The sequence below is a fragment of the Triplophysa dalaica genome, chromosome 21 (assembly GCF_015846415.1).
Source record: "Triplophysa dalaica isolate WHDGS20190420 chromosome 21, ASM1584641v1, whole genome shotgun sequence".
Taxonomy (NCBI): Eukaryota; Metazoa; Chordata; class Actinopteri; order Cypriniformes; family Nemacheilidae; genus Triplophysa; species Triplophysa dalaica.
The window spans coordinates 19,593,257-19,608,064 of NC_079562.1; the positions used below are offsets into that span (position 1 = coordinate 19,593,257).

The 14,808-nt window shown below is 38.0% G+C and overlaps 1 protein-coding gene across 1 annotated transcript in view; it reads right to left on the reverse strand.

Annotated features, from left to right (window-relative positions):
• The window catches only part of LOC130410597 (serine/threonine-protein phosphatase 6 regulatory ankyrin repeat subunit C-like), a 109,909-nt gene that overhangs the window by 14,054 nt on the left and 81,047 nt on the right, over positions 1 to 14,808 (reverse strand). The window contains exons 17-21 of the mRNA XM_056735361.1: positions 14,218 to 14,289; positions 12,779 to 12,980; positions 6,014 to 6,101; positions 5,426 to 5,543; positions 4,694 to 4,913 (exon numbers count right to left, since the gene is read on the reverse strand). Of these exons, the coding sequence (XP_056591339.1) occupies positions 4,694 to 4,913; positions 5,426 to 5,543; positions 6,014 to 6,101; positions 12,779 to 12,980; positions 14,218 to 14,289 (700 nt within the window). The remainder of the gene's footprint in view (positions 1 to 4,693; positions 4,914 to 5,425; positions 5,544 to 6,013; positions 6,102 to 12,778; positions 12,981 to 14,217; positions 14,290 to 14,808) is intronic.

Below are 14,808 nucleotides of genomic sequence, written 5' to 3' on the forward strand. Positions count from 1 at the left end.
TACTAGCAAACAAATGGTCACATCTAGTAAATACAGTATGAGTAAAAAAAATTGAACATGAACAACAAAACTATAACAATGTGTTCAATATGATAGATGATACAAAACAAAAAATACATCTCCACTAAATAACTTTACAATGAACCTTTTTGTCTTTATAAATATATAGTTACTTAAATGATACTGCTGCTGTTTGGCAGTTTCTTCAACACACATATATATTCTGTGCCAGAACAACACAGTGTTGCCTACTTAAACAGTTTAGTTGAATAAGAAAGTTAAGAATTGTTCTTTTCCTGCTTGATTACATTTACATTTTTACATTTACATTTTGTCATTTAGCAGACGCTTTTATCCAAAGCGACTTACAGTGCACTTATTACAGGGACAATCCCCCTGGAGCAACATGGAGTAAAGTGTCTTGCTCAAGGACACACTGGTGGTGGCTGCTGGGATCGAACCAGCAACCATTTGATTTACAAGTTCAGTGGTTTAACCCACTAGACCACCATCTCCATGATTACTGCGTGTATTTGTTGATTTATTTCTATTGATCTATTTTGTTTGTTTATTTACTTATTAATATGTATTTGATGTCTGTTTCTTGTAAATTTACAAAAATGCAAGTAACTTAATGTGATGGAAATAAAGATTTTTTTTTTTTAAGAAAAAAAGAAAATAGACATTTTTTCCAAGACAATCCCTTTCTGTCGGTCTTTGTTGACGTTGTGTCGAACCGACAGATGGGGTTCCTATTGAAAAACGCCACAACGCTGTGCCTTATCACAATCTCTAGGGAAGCGACGGTGACTGCCCTGGGCGTGTCAGACGTGAGCGCTTTCTTGAAATTGTAATCTTCTAGTGCAGTGGTTCTCAACTCCAGTCCTCAGGCCCCCCTGACAGTATACTTTGGATGTCTCCCTATTGAACACATGAACGAGTTAATGAGATAATGAAGTGATGATTGAGTCATTAATGATGAACAGGTGAAGTTAACAAACACAATCACTACTGAAAACATCAACAATAAGAATAAAAACCATAATAGTGTTGAGTGTTTCCTTTAGTGTGGCTCTTACCCTTGATTTATTATGTTACATTTTTTGCTAGCTGAAATAGTTTGTTTCAGAAGCATATTTATTAGAGTCTGTACAAATGTTGGTTGATTTTGGTGTGTCACGATATTTGTCAGACTTAAACAGTTTAAGAAAGTTTCATTCCAACAATTTTGTCTTTTGTCTGGCTGTTCAGAAACACACTATAACAGCTGATATAAAAAATAAATCAAGGGTAAGAGACCCACTAAAGGAAACATTATGTTTCTTAGTTCTTACTGATGATGTTTTTCTTACCAGCAGGTGTTCATCATTATTGATCAATCATCACGTCATTATCTCATTAACTCGTTCATGTGTTCAATAGGGACACATCTAAAATAATCTGTAAGGGGGGCCTGAAGACTGGAGTTGAGAACCACTGTTCTAGTGGATAGGTAGGCAGAGGGTCACAGAGCTTTTAGAATAGGTGGGAAGCCTCTGCTTTCGGTCATCACGGTGCCGTGAGGCCACTGGGTAAGTGCACTACTCGAATGGGGAACACACTACAGAGACCCCTTCCTATCATCGGGAGGAGTTCTAGTGGAGACACCCGCATGGTCTCACTGTCATGGGAAAAAATATGCGGACTGAAGTAGGTAACCGCGAGTTGGAGGTCCAACTAGGGAAGGTAATGGGTTACCAAGGTTGGAACCAATCATGAGGCTACATCAGACGGAACCGCCCGAGTGGGGGAATTACAGCGTCCGGTAGCACTATGTCCGGTTAGAGCTATATGTTGATAACTCAGAAGGTGCCCGGCCTAAGGGGCAGGGCTGCTCTGCTCAGCCCGCCTGCAGGGGGTCCTTGCTTAGTGATGGATGGAATGCCTGTTCTTCGCCCCCGTGGGGGAAGAATGGAGGCTAAGTAGCACAATGACCCACCTATGGAAAGGGGAGGAAGGTGCTTTCGCAGGCATATGCCCTACCGGCTGCCGGTCCTACATGTTCTTATGCTAGACGCAGGCTGATACCGATTCTACATGGAGGTTGTAAAACCCTGCAAAGGTTTTGGGTGTAGCCCAACCCGCAGCTCTGTAGATGTCTGCCAGAGAGGCGCCCTACCCCAGTGCCCACAAGGAGCCTGGTCCACCCCAGGTGTAGTGAGCTTTCACTGATAGTGGGTATGGGCGATTCTGGGATTTGTACGGCGTCCACAATCCAGTGCGCTACTCTCTGTTTGGAGACAGCCCTCCCCTTCTGCTGACCTTCAAAACAGACAAAGAGCTGATCAGAGCTCCTGAAGCTCTGCGTGCGGTTGAAGTAGAGGCGCAGTGCGCGTACTGGACACAACATAGATGGGGTTGGGTCTTCCTCCCCAGTGGGGAGTGCCTGCAAGTTCACCACCTGGTCCCGAAAGGGAGTGGTGGGAACTTTGGGCATGTAGCCAGGCCGAGGTCTCAGGATCACGTGAGAAACGCCAGGCCCAATTTCTAGGCAATCAGGAGACACAGAGAATGCTTGTAGGTCCCCTACATTTACATTTAGTCATTTAGAAGACGCTTTTATCCAAAGCGACTTACAGGTGGGTAACCAATGGAAGCAATTGGGACAGCACAAGTACAACAAAAGCATAAGTGTAATCAAAAAAGAAGACTGGTCTCATATAACCTAACACAGTATACAGAGCTAAGTTAGAGTTTTTTATTTTTTATAAGAGTAAAGAAGAAATAGAAGTCAGAACTGAACAGTCAGGTGTTGACGGAAGAGATGCGTTTTCAGATGTTCTTAAAGATGGCTACAGACTCTGAAGATCTTGCAGCAGCGGGCAGATCATTCCACATAGGTGGAACCGACCTCTTGATGGAAGCGAGCGGTCTTCAACCTTAATTAAGGAATAGAGTGGCGTCTCTGAGGGGCTCAAAGGGGGGCCTCTTAAGGCCCGCAAGGACCACGTCAAGGTCCCAAGAGGGTATGGAGCGCAGATGAGGCGGATTCCATGAGGCGGGTATGGTGCGCGGATGAGGTTGTGGTCCCAGAGACTTTTCAGCAACGAGCTGTGATGACGAAACGTCGTCCTTCTAACGAAAGTAAACACAAATTCCCTGACTCTCTAGGTTGTGTATAGCACTATTCAGAAGTAGGAGAGGCAACTCAATTTAGGCTCCGTCGTCACCTCCCAGTCACTACGTGTATAAAGTTTGCTTCCTGATATCACATGCGCAAAAAAATATAAGTAAAGGAATAATGAACAGGCAGCCAGTTACTGCAAAAATACCCTGACAGTTTGATCAGCACCCAACGGAAATCAAAGGTTCAACAAGCTGCCTTTCATACTATAGATGCCATATGTACATTTATTTATACATGCACATAACAATACATCTGCACACAACATTATCCATTTCCACAAGTGTAAATATCATCTGTTAATATGTGAATTCAACAATTTACTACCCTGTACAATGTCTCTTACAGTATTGCTATGAGACATTGCAAGGGGGATGAACAGTAGATTCAAGGAATTAGTGATTGTAATTATGGCCCTATATGTAGGAACATTAAATCAGATATAGACAGGTGGACGCAACTGCCACTGGAGATGCACAATAGGATAGGATAGGATCAAAATGAATATTCTCCCCCGACTCATATATCTACTTCAATCATTACCAGTTAAGGTTATGCCAAAGCAATTTAGTGAATGGGATAAATGGATCTCAAGATTGATTTGGGTAGGTAAAAGACCAAGATTCAATTCAAAATACTACAGCTCTCAATAGAGAAAGGGGGTAGACCATTGCCATGTCTATTAGACTATTTCAAACCAGCCCAGTTAAGATCAGTGGCATGTTATTGTAACCCAGAATATACAACGAAGTGCAAGGACTTGGAGATTTCATAGCAGGATATTCCTTTACAGTCAATACTGGGTAGTAAAACCCTATATGTATAGGTACAGTATAGTGTGGGATTAAATCAATGGACTTAAATTCCCTTTAAAATCTCTGTGTATCCCTCTGTGATGTGTTTTTCCTATTTCTGTTTAGAAGATAACTGAGCCTTTAACTCTCATTTGTAAATACTTTACAAGGCATACATAGTCCTCACTTTAGATGAGCTCACAAAAATAGTTCTCTAACCACTATTAAATGTTTTATAACTACCTTAATTAATCATGTATTACAGCAGGAATGTGTGTTAAAAAAGCATTTATTAACAAATTAAGTAACTGTTACTATATGTTAGAATAATAAGATGTATAAATGTGCATTCAAAGAGTTTATTAATCATTTACATACACATTCTAAATGATCTCATGAACTACTGACAACTCCTAACTAACTGGTTTGTAAGTAATGTAATCCTTAATTTAGAAATGATGAATTCATTCTTAATAAAGTATGAAAATTTGATTATTAAGCATATTATATACATGTTTATAAATCAAGAACAAAACATTTATAGCTGTATTTATAAACTGCTTACTAATGTCTATTAATGTGGGGCCAATGCTTCATAAATGATTAATTAACTATGTACTGATGCTTAACTAATGATTCATAGCGTGCAGTTATTATAAAGTGTTATGTCAATTTTGGTCAATTCATGCTTACTTTATAATGTTGAAAAAAGTAGTAGGCTAGTATGTGTTCTTACCATGGTAAGCTGCCCAGTGAGCAGGTGTGTATCCACTGTAGTCTAACAGAGAGTCAAGTGGGTCAGATAGAGCTGCTGCCTCCAGTAAGAGTAGCAGTATTCTTGCATGACCACAAGAGGCCGCCAAGTGCAGAGGGCTTCTGCCATGAAAATCTCTGCACAAAATGAAGGCTCCATGAACCAGCAGCGCTGAAGCACACTGTTCACTACCAACTATTGCCTGAAATAAGAGAGAAAAACACTGCATTTAAACTTAGGAGTTTGCATTAGTGGCAAGGGTGTCCTAAGTGGGGGAAAAAGGGGTGACTGAGTACTTAGGCCCGTGGTTTACTTATTTTGTAATATAAAGAAAGTATACAGCCGAACGCACAGCCTTGCAAAGTATACTTCTCTCAAATCATAGGAGTACACACAGGTTTTGATGAATGGTTATAACGACATATTGCAATACCTCTCCTAGCCTACAGTGGTCAGGTTTTCTTCTACTACCTTAAATCCATGCTCCCAGGACATGTTTGCTACATTGTGGTTAAATGAATTACTGCTAGAAATGGAATGGGCGACCCGTGTATACTTTGTACACGAGGTAACAAAATTCTGCCCGTGTGTGTACAATAAATGCGTACTATTCTAATGATGAAATGTGACAAAATTTGCGACATGAATTTTGCTGAATGAAATACATCATAAGATCCCTATGGTTTTGACAAAGACACAAGTACATATACTTACTGCATAGTGAAGTGCAGTGTGAGTTCTTCTCTCGCTAGTGTCTGGTTTGCTTCCTCTCTCAAGTAGCATGTTAACACAGTCACTATTACTGCCCCGTGTAGCCAGCATCAATGGAGTCCTACAGACACCACAACTCTATGTTTACAAGAATAATCATTCAAAATTGTAAAAGAGAAAGAGAAGGTAACACTTTATTTTGTTTGTCGACTTTAGATATCTTAAAAATTGTAAGTAAATTTGCAATTTATTGTCAACTACCAGTCAGCGTATTAGTAGTCTGTCTCACTAATAGTCTGTAGAATGTCTTCTGAGGGATAATCATAATAAAGTATTAGCAGATACAAGTAACTTTGCAACTACATCTCAAATTATTCTCATAAAGGGCAACTTCTATATATCCGTCCTTTTAATATTTATTACCCTCCTATTCTGATCTGATCTTAAGTGCTTCTGTTAAGGTTATATCGAAAATTTGTCTAAAACCTCATCACACAGGCTTGAGAGATTCAGAGATACTGTTGAATTGGCAAAGATGAAGACACATTGTATTGCATGAAGACATTGAAATACTTCTAAAGTAAAACATACCGTCCCTGTTTGTCCTTGAGGTTGATGACATCAGTCTTTTCAGCTTGTTTCAGCAGCATGAGCAGGCAGTCAGCTTGGCCTTTTGCAGCTAGTAGGACCAATCTTACATTAAGTCAACAATGTGATCTATAGTCTCTTGTATCATCTCTTGGTTTGAGACCTCAACATGTTTGTTAAGTTATATAGCACATTCATTTCAGTTGTACAACATTTCCCAAAATTAGAAACGGCTTGAAATAAACCTAATTCCTCTTTATCTAAAAATCTGTACTATCATCAGGAGGGCACATCGTAACCGATGGGCAGGTGCATGTTCACGATCAAAACTAAAAGTAGCAACAGTTTATATTTCGTTGGCATTCTGTCAGTGTTGGGGCCATTTAAATTAAATGTTTGTTGGATGTTGTATTTAATTTAAACTAATAATTGTTGATAGTTTTTTTTTTTAGGGGGGTCGGATTGTTTTTAAAGGAGGCATGGATTACATTACCAAATTTGGCAACACCTTATAATAACTGCACGCTATGAATCATTAGTTAAGCATCAGTACATAGTTAATTAATCATTTATGAAGCATTGGCCCACATTAATAGACATTAGTAAGCAGTTTATAAATACAGCTATAGATGCTTTGTTCTTGATCTATAAGCATGTATAATAATATGCTTAATAATCAAATTTTCATACTTTATTTGTCACGTGTAGACAGTAGAAGTGTCCAAACAAAGGGTTTTCCAAAACAGGTATTTTAATATAAAACAAATGCCAAACAGGAACCAGGAACAGAGACAAACGTAGCATAAATACACGCAGCATAAACAATACTAGACAAAGAACAGAGGGAGACACAGGGCTCAAATACAATGGAAGACACTCAGGGAAAACAGAATCAGGTGTGGGAGTAATTATCAATGATGAAACACAAGTGAAAAGTAATAAACTAATAATGAAACAAGTGAAAACTAATGAACTATTAATGAAACGAACAATGGGAGGAAAAAACCCAACAAAACATAACACAACTGTGACATTGTTAAGGATGAATTCATCATTTCTAAATTAAGGATTACATTACTTACAAACCAGTTAGTTAGGAGTTGTCAGTGGTTCATGAGATCATTTAGAATGTGTATGTAAATGATTAATAAACTCTTTGAATGCACATTTATACATCTTATTATTCTAACATATAGTAACAGTTACTTAATTTGTTAATAAATGCTTTTTTAACACACATTCCTGCTGTAATACATGATTAATTAAGGTAGTTATAAAACATTTAATAGTGGTTAGAGAACTATTTTTGTGAGCTCATCTAAAGTGAGGACTATGTATGCCTTGTAAAGTATTTACAAATGAGAGTTAAAGGCTCAGTTATCTTCTAAACAGAAATAGGAAAAACACAACACAGAGGGATACAGAACATAGAAATATTTATTTCAAGATGCAAAAGAAATTAAACTGTACAACTGTACATATTAATGAATAAAAAACGATTTAATATAAAATAAAAAATAAAACTCTGCAAAATGAAAATTTTACAACCGAACATATAAATTAACATTAAATGAATTGATATAAAATGAAAAATAAACTTCTGAAAAAAATGTAATTCCTGCACACCTCCAGAAAAAATATAACTGTGAAGTGATATGCAACTCTAATTTGTAAATGCTTTACAAGGCATACATAGTCCTCACTTTAGATGAGCTCACAAAAAAATAGTTCTCTAACCACTATTAAATGTTTTATAACTACCTTAATTAATCATGTATTACAGCAGGAATGTGTGTTAAAAAAGCATTTATTAATAAATTAAGTAACTGTTACTATATGTTAGAATAATAAGATGTATAAATGTGCATTCAAAGAGTTTATTAATCATTTACATACACATTCTAAATGATCTCATGAACCACTGACAACTCCTAACTAACTGGTTTGTAAGTAATGTAATCCTTAATTTTGAAATGATGAATTCATTCTTAATAAAGTATGAACATTTGATTATTAAGCATATTATATACATGCTTATAAATCAAGAACAAAGCATTTATAGCTGTATTTATAAACTGCTTACTAATGTCTATTAATGTGGGGCCAATGCTTCATAAATGATTAATTAACTATGTACTGATGCTTAACTAATGATTCATAGCGTGCAGTTATTATAAAGTGTTACCAAAACTTTAACCTAAGCTTTTGTTTTATAAGAGGGAATCATATTCACACGAACATCATGTAAGTGTTAGTACTGAAAACATCCTTTTTACTGAGATTACATCTGTTATTGACACCAGGCCCAACGAACGCCAGGTTCTGGAATGCACCTATCTATGACCACATTAGGTAGAACACCACCTCCACAGAAAAATATCAACAAGTACTTCTATAGCCCCGCCCACTGGTTCGCGCATGACAGAACCAGTGGCACGGAACCAGATAGATCGAGGCAAGCAATAAGCAAACATGCCATTAAAGATAGCTAATTATTGTGCCATCCCTGGATGTGGAAGAATACAGTCACTGCATAACCTTCCTTCGGTTTCCGATATTAGATATATATATTTTTAAAGACGTTCCAGCTCATGTGGGAAAAACATGGAGCGTTTGTTCGTTTCATTTCTCAGAGGATTCCTTCATGAACAAGGTAGAGATCGACACTGGATTTGTGGAATGACTAAAATGAAAAAGCAGCTAGTGCTGTGCCTTTAATATTGGATCCAATAGGAATGGCGCAGCAATCTTATGCGAGTAAAACATTTCTGTACTTTGCGTCACTATTGCTTTGTTGGAGATCGCTTGATGTGCCCTGAGCACTATTTGTAAAAGATTAGTATTACTTGAGGACCTCTAGTCATTTGTATTAATTGCAGAGGTTGTCTGTGATCATAAGCCCGTGCGAATCGGCATCTCTGTGATTTGGTGGGCTTATATATCATTTTTCAATGTTTTGGTATTATTTCGGGTGCTGGGTGATATCCATTAACTAATGAATATCACCGGGAGCCGTTTGTTTATTTATCATGGAAACTATCGTAACCTTTGAGACCCGTGGTGATCTTTTGTCCGGTTCCCAAATGCTGACAGGTACGGTCATATATTATTAAACGCAATACAAGTATAGCCTATATAAACTATACGCAAAGCCTTGCCATCACATCCGGGAAATAAGTCAGTAAATTTGAGTAAAATCATCCCGCGCAAATGCATCACATGAAAAACTGATGTGGGGAGATTATAAATCACAGGAGGTCTCCAGATAATATTAATACCCTGCGAAAACTGTGAATGATGCTTATGTGTAACCTAACGTTGCGTCTCGAACCAAATTCACAGAAGGCTCCAACTACGCCATCTGTTATCCAATCAAAGCGGTGGGTGTTTACTTCCAAGTGTCTTCAATGCGGCACGCCCATTAAAACCAATCTTTGAAGAGCTGGCCTCAAAACCAGTGTAGAAAATAGTCTTTACTTCACGAGTTCACCTACACATATAACAGTGATGTTGATAGGGATAATGATAGAGCTTGGTTATGAAGGTTATGCGTATTTGGCGTGCTGTCCGGGAAGCGGGCTCCGAGCTCGCCAGATCTATCCGAGCCCGAAACACTCTACCTTGGTACGGGTGAGTGCGCCGAGCTCGGAACCGGTCTGAGCCCAGAGCACACCCCCCGGGGTTCCTGCGGGATATTTAGCTTGGAGAGGAGCAGGGGTGGAGGAGGGATGCTTAATCTAAGGAGATCGAGCAGGTAAGATGGTTTCCCTATTTATTAGCGAGCTTGCTAGGGCTAAATGTGTACAGCTGTGATTGCTGATTATAGACCAGCCGGCTGATTATATGCTCCGTCTCCTCCCGAACTTTGTTAATTAAACATCATTTATTGATTTTGATGTTTTAGAATGTAAAAACCGCGCAAACGTCATAAGTAGACATCGTATAACAGTATAAAAGAATAAACAAGCCCAGTTCATCATACCTTTAAAGGATATGACTGGCAGATTGGGTATTGACAGATGTGAAGGTTGGGAGAGCACACAGCTTTCAATCACACATTATTTAATTGACCAACATTATCTTTGTTGTTTTCTCTTCAAAATAAGTAATAAGATTTAGCATTAACATTGTGTATGGTGGGGTGGGGAAATTTTTGATTCTAGGATGCATCCCAATGTAGATGCGGATGATTCTGAATCGGTTTACAAATGTCAAAGATTTTTTTTTTTTAAGTTTATAACATGATGTTATCTGAACCAAAATGCGGAGGTCAATCGTGGGAACAGTGTAGTACACTGGCAGTTTAGAGAGCACACACTACACGCTCACCTACACAAGAAGTAGAAAACCAAATACAGCTATCCTCGTTGTACTAAGCTGCAAGATAAACAAAACACATTTTGGGATGGCCTTTTTCTGCCTCTTCTCTGTTCAGAGAATGTGAGGGAGAAGCAGTGCCTTTAATTCATTGTACCGCATCTGACTCGTTAATAAACAACGGCAGACGGCAAACATCATTTCCCAAAACCTATATAACTGTTTAGACGTAAGAACATTAAGATACTTTAAATATGCATGTGGTTTGTTACCCAAACTAAGGTGCTGGATGTGCTGCATTAGATAAATACAGTGACACTGCCCAAACCACTGCTCCTTAATGGGCAGGTGTATAAAGAATTTGTCAGACGATGTGGCAGTTCGTGGAAGTTACTGCTAGTTAACATACGTGTTCATTTGCAAAAACAGATAACTAGTTTTTTACTATTATTATGCATATCAAACTACATTTTTTTTATTAAGTAATAACTCAACTTACTAAAACTTTGAGACTTCGATTTAAATCTGATCACTCAAATCACATGCCAGGAGGTGGTCTGTGACACATTACAGACAAAACTGGACAAGTGTAAATACTTCTGGTTGCTGAAGCCACATAAATCGTACGTTGTGAATGTAACTTTGAATCTGTGAGACCGAAGGATGAGCACTACGGTCCAAAAAGCATAAAAACCTTCAATCCGCCTTCTCTCCAGACCTAATTTAAAAAAAGTCATGCCCATGATCCCAGAGGCGGAACTTCATTTTATTATCACATTATTCATAATATTTTATTTTGTGTTCTGCGGATGAAAGAAAGTCATACAGGTTTGAAATGACAAAAGGGTGAGCAAATAATGACATATTTTTCATTTTGAAGGTGAGGGATAAATCCTATTAGAATAATGCCCAAAACACAATACAAAAATTATTTTTGTACTGGTTAACCAAAAGGATGCGCGCATTTTGGTTTTGTTTATCGATTCCTGACATTTTCAGTCCCTCGCGAACGGCAGTAAGCATTTTACAGTTGTATTTGTCTTCCCGGACCTTACGCACATGCTCATTACATCGACACTGTGACTGAATGCAGCAAAGTTCAAAACTTTGGTTAAACTTTGTGAAAAAAGATGATAGTATTGCCACATGCAATACATGTGGTCCAGATATTTTGTGCAAGGGAGGAAGTACCTCTTATATGATGAAACACAACATAAATCTGAAGGAATGCACCGTGTTTAAGTCTCTCAGCTTTGGGTCCTCCTGGTACAATGCACCTGATACAGCTAATATTAGAAGCAATAGCGGTGTCTCACACTTTATGTTTTTAAACAGTGATCACAATTAAATACATTTAGGAAGCTACAGGACAACATGTTCAAGTTTATTTTAAATTGTATTAATATTAATTATTAATTAAATCACTTTTTAAAAATGTTAAAGTTTTTTATTCACAAATCATTGTTTAGATAATGGACGATGTAGCAACTAGTTTTATATAGTTATAGTTATATATATATTTTATATAGTTGCCCATGCATGTATTACACATGTAAAAATGCAAAAATTTAAGTGTCGGAACAAAAGATGTATTTTAACTAGAAGCGAATGCTCACCAAGAACTGCCTGAAACACCTCGTGTAACCACACCCCGACGAATCTACGTCAGGGCGTAATACGATTTTGAATAAGTCCTCCCAAATCTAAATGCAAGTAAGGTGGGTGATCTTTTAAATTGCATTGTACAGCCTGATGTTCCGAATATGGTAAGAGGCGTTACATTTCCCTGCAGATTCGACCAATCACCACGCACAGATGAACTGGCCAATCGTAGCACACCTCGCTTTTCAGAGCGATGAGCTTTGTACAATATAAAGCATTTCAGAGAGGCAGAGCAAAGAGGAGATACAAACATGCACGGTATGTGGAGTTTTTCAACCTTAAATCGCGTTTACATATTGATTTACATCTAAAGCAAACAATATTATTCGTTTTAGCTGCATCAAATAACTACTTTGAAAATCGAGGCGTTTCAGAAAAGCGGGGTACAGAGGAGCAAAGACAATGCACGGTATATGAAAATGTATGTGTTTTTTTATCGTAAATGCGTTAGCCATCCAATATGACCACTTTAAAATCAGGCTTGCCACAGCTCGAGTTTTTTTTTTTAACAACAGGTGATTCCCAGATGTAATCAGAGTACGCATTTTAAATGCAGCTATTGCAATGAAGTATTTAAATAATAACCTATTTAAATTCTAATTGAGAACAAGCAACATTTACATATGTGACATATTAGCCAATCCTCTGCTTTCTGTTTATGATGTAACGTAATGACACAAAGAGGAACTGCAGCTAACCTAAATTTCCAATAACCCACATATTCCTTTTAATGTTTATAGTCATTGGAAATATTCTTATATTGTATAATATATAATAAAAAAGACAGACCAGCAATATGTAGTGGTGTCCACCTATAGTTGTCCTCCCTGATACTGCATGAGGCCTCATGAAGCAGCAGTACCTCCACACAGCTGCAGTGACCCTTTAGACATGCCAGATATAGTGCTGTACGTCCTCCAGAATCCTGCACATCTACATGAACCATCGTCTCTAACAGCACCTGAATGGCTTCACTGTGATCGTTATAAGCCTGACAAAGACAATTCACATAAAATTATTCAATTCATTACAGAGAGAGAGAGACAGAGAGAGCGAAATATTTAATATTTATTTACAATTTTACAGATTACCTGGCACAAAAGGGTGTCTTGTTCACTCACCAGTTTAATATTTTATATATATAATTGTCATTCAGTACCCTGGAATCGTGCAAAAAAAAACTCAAAAATACTGAAGTAAATAGCCAGCAGCTATTTACCTCACAGTTGACTGCCGGCATTTTACTTCAGTGTTTTTGTTTGTTTATTTTATAAAAACTTTATTTGAATGTTCGCCGGTTCCCGTCTCCTTCCTTCCTTTTAATTGAACCTTGTTACAGTATGCATCTTGAAGGGGTGATTCGCCGGAAATACATGTTTTTCTTTGTCCTTGCTGTGTTATGAGTTGCCCATGCATGTATTACACACATAAAATTAAAAATAAATTAAGTGTCGGAACAAAAGATGTATTTTATCTATGAGCGAATGCTCACCCAGACCTGCCTGAAACGCCACACCCCCGCGAATCTACGTAAGTAAGTAACACAATTTGACTAAGACCGCCAAAATGTATGTGTAAGTAAGGTGGGTGTACCTGTCAGTACAATTGCTTTGGAACCTGATGTTCCAAATATGGTAAGAGGCGTTACATTTCCGTGCAGAATTCAACCAATCACTACGCACTAGTGAACTGTCCAATCAGAGCACACCTCGCTTTTCAGAGCGATGAGCTTTGTAAAATATCAGAGTGTTTCAGACAGTCGGAGCAAAGAGGACATACAAACATGCACGGTATGTGGAAATACAGAGTTTTTCAACCTTAAATCGTGTATACACATTGTATTACATCAAAAGCAAACAATAATATTCGTATAATATACGTTTTAGCTGCGTCAAATGACCCCTTTAAGCTTTTTTAAAATGTAACTTTAAATTTCCAAAATGGTAATCTGTGTTGGTTTAATGTTCTATTTGCCTAAAGGTGCAATGTGGAGAACAAAAGAAGGATGACATTACATAAAGACATTACATAATGAAGCCTTCTGTTTTTATTACCCTAGAATGAGCTATTTTTACCTACATACACAGCCTACCCTTATATGGAATCATGTTGTGCTGCCATGTTTCCACAGTAGCCTTAAACGGAAAGACTGCTCTACAGAACTGCAGAAACATCATTTGAATTTGTGTGCATATAATCTTTGCTCTTTTACCTCCCGGAATACTTACAGCTAAGTGTAAAGGGCTTATGGGAACAGAACTCTTCACATCCTCCACACACTTGAAAGACAATTCTAAGAGCTGTAAAAGATAATTGCACAGACAATTCACTCTGAATACATCATAGGGATAAAGGTAATGTAGTAGAATTTAATGATTCGAATTGTATGTGGATTAAAGAATAGTAATATATGACCCTGGACCACAAAATCAGTCATAAGTAGCACAGGAATATGTGTGGCAAAAGCCAAAAACACATTGTATTGGTCAAAAATGTAAGCTTCAGCACAAGATCTGCCGGGAAGACTCAATCTCACGTCACTTACTACATATAGACCAATAACCAATCATCACCTAACACTTGGAGTATATAAGATCGCCTTTGTTTGAATTCGCAGTTGAAGCTGCCGATATTCACCCCCATCCTACCCACCACTACCTATGAACGGTCCCCATCCATTAACCCCAGGGGGGTTGGCTGCGCCCCTGCCATCATCATCAGGCACGAAGTGCAAGAATTCTTGTCCCCCCGGATGCGAGCTTTGGATGGGGCTTACGCCAAAGAACTATATAATTTGACCATATTTGCACCTTGTCGCT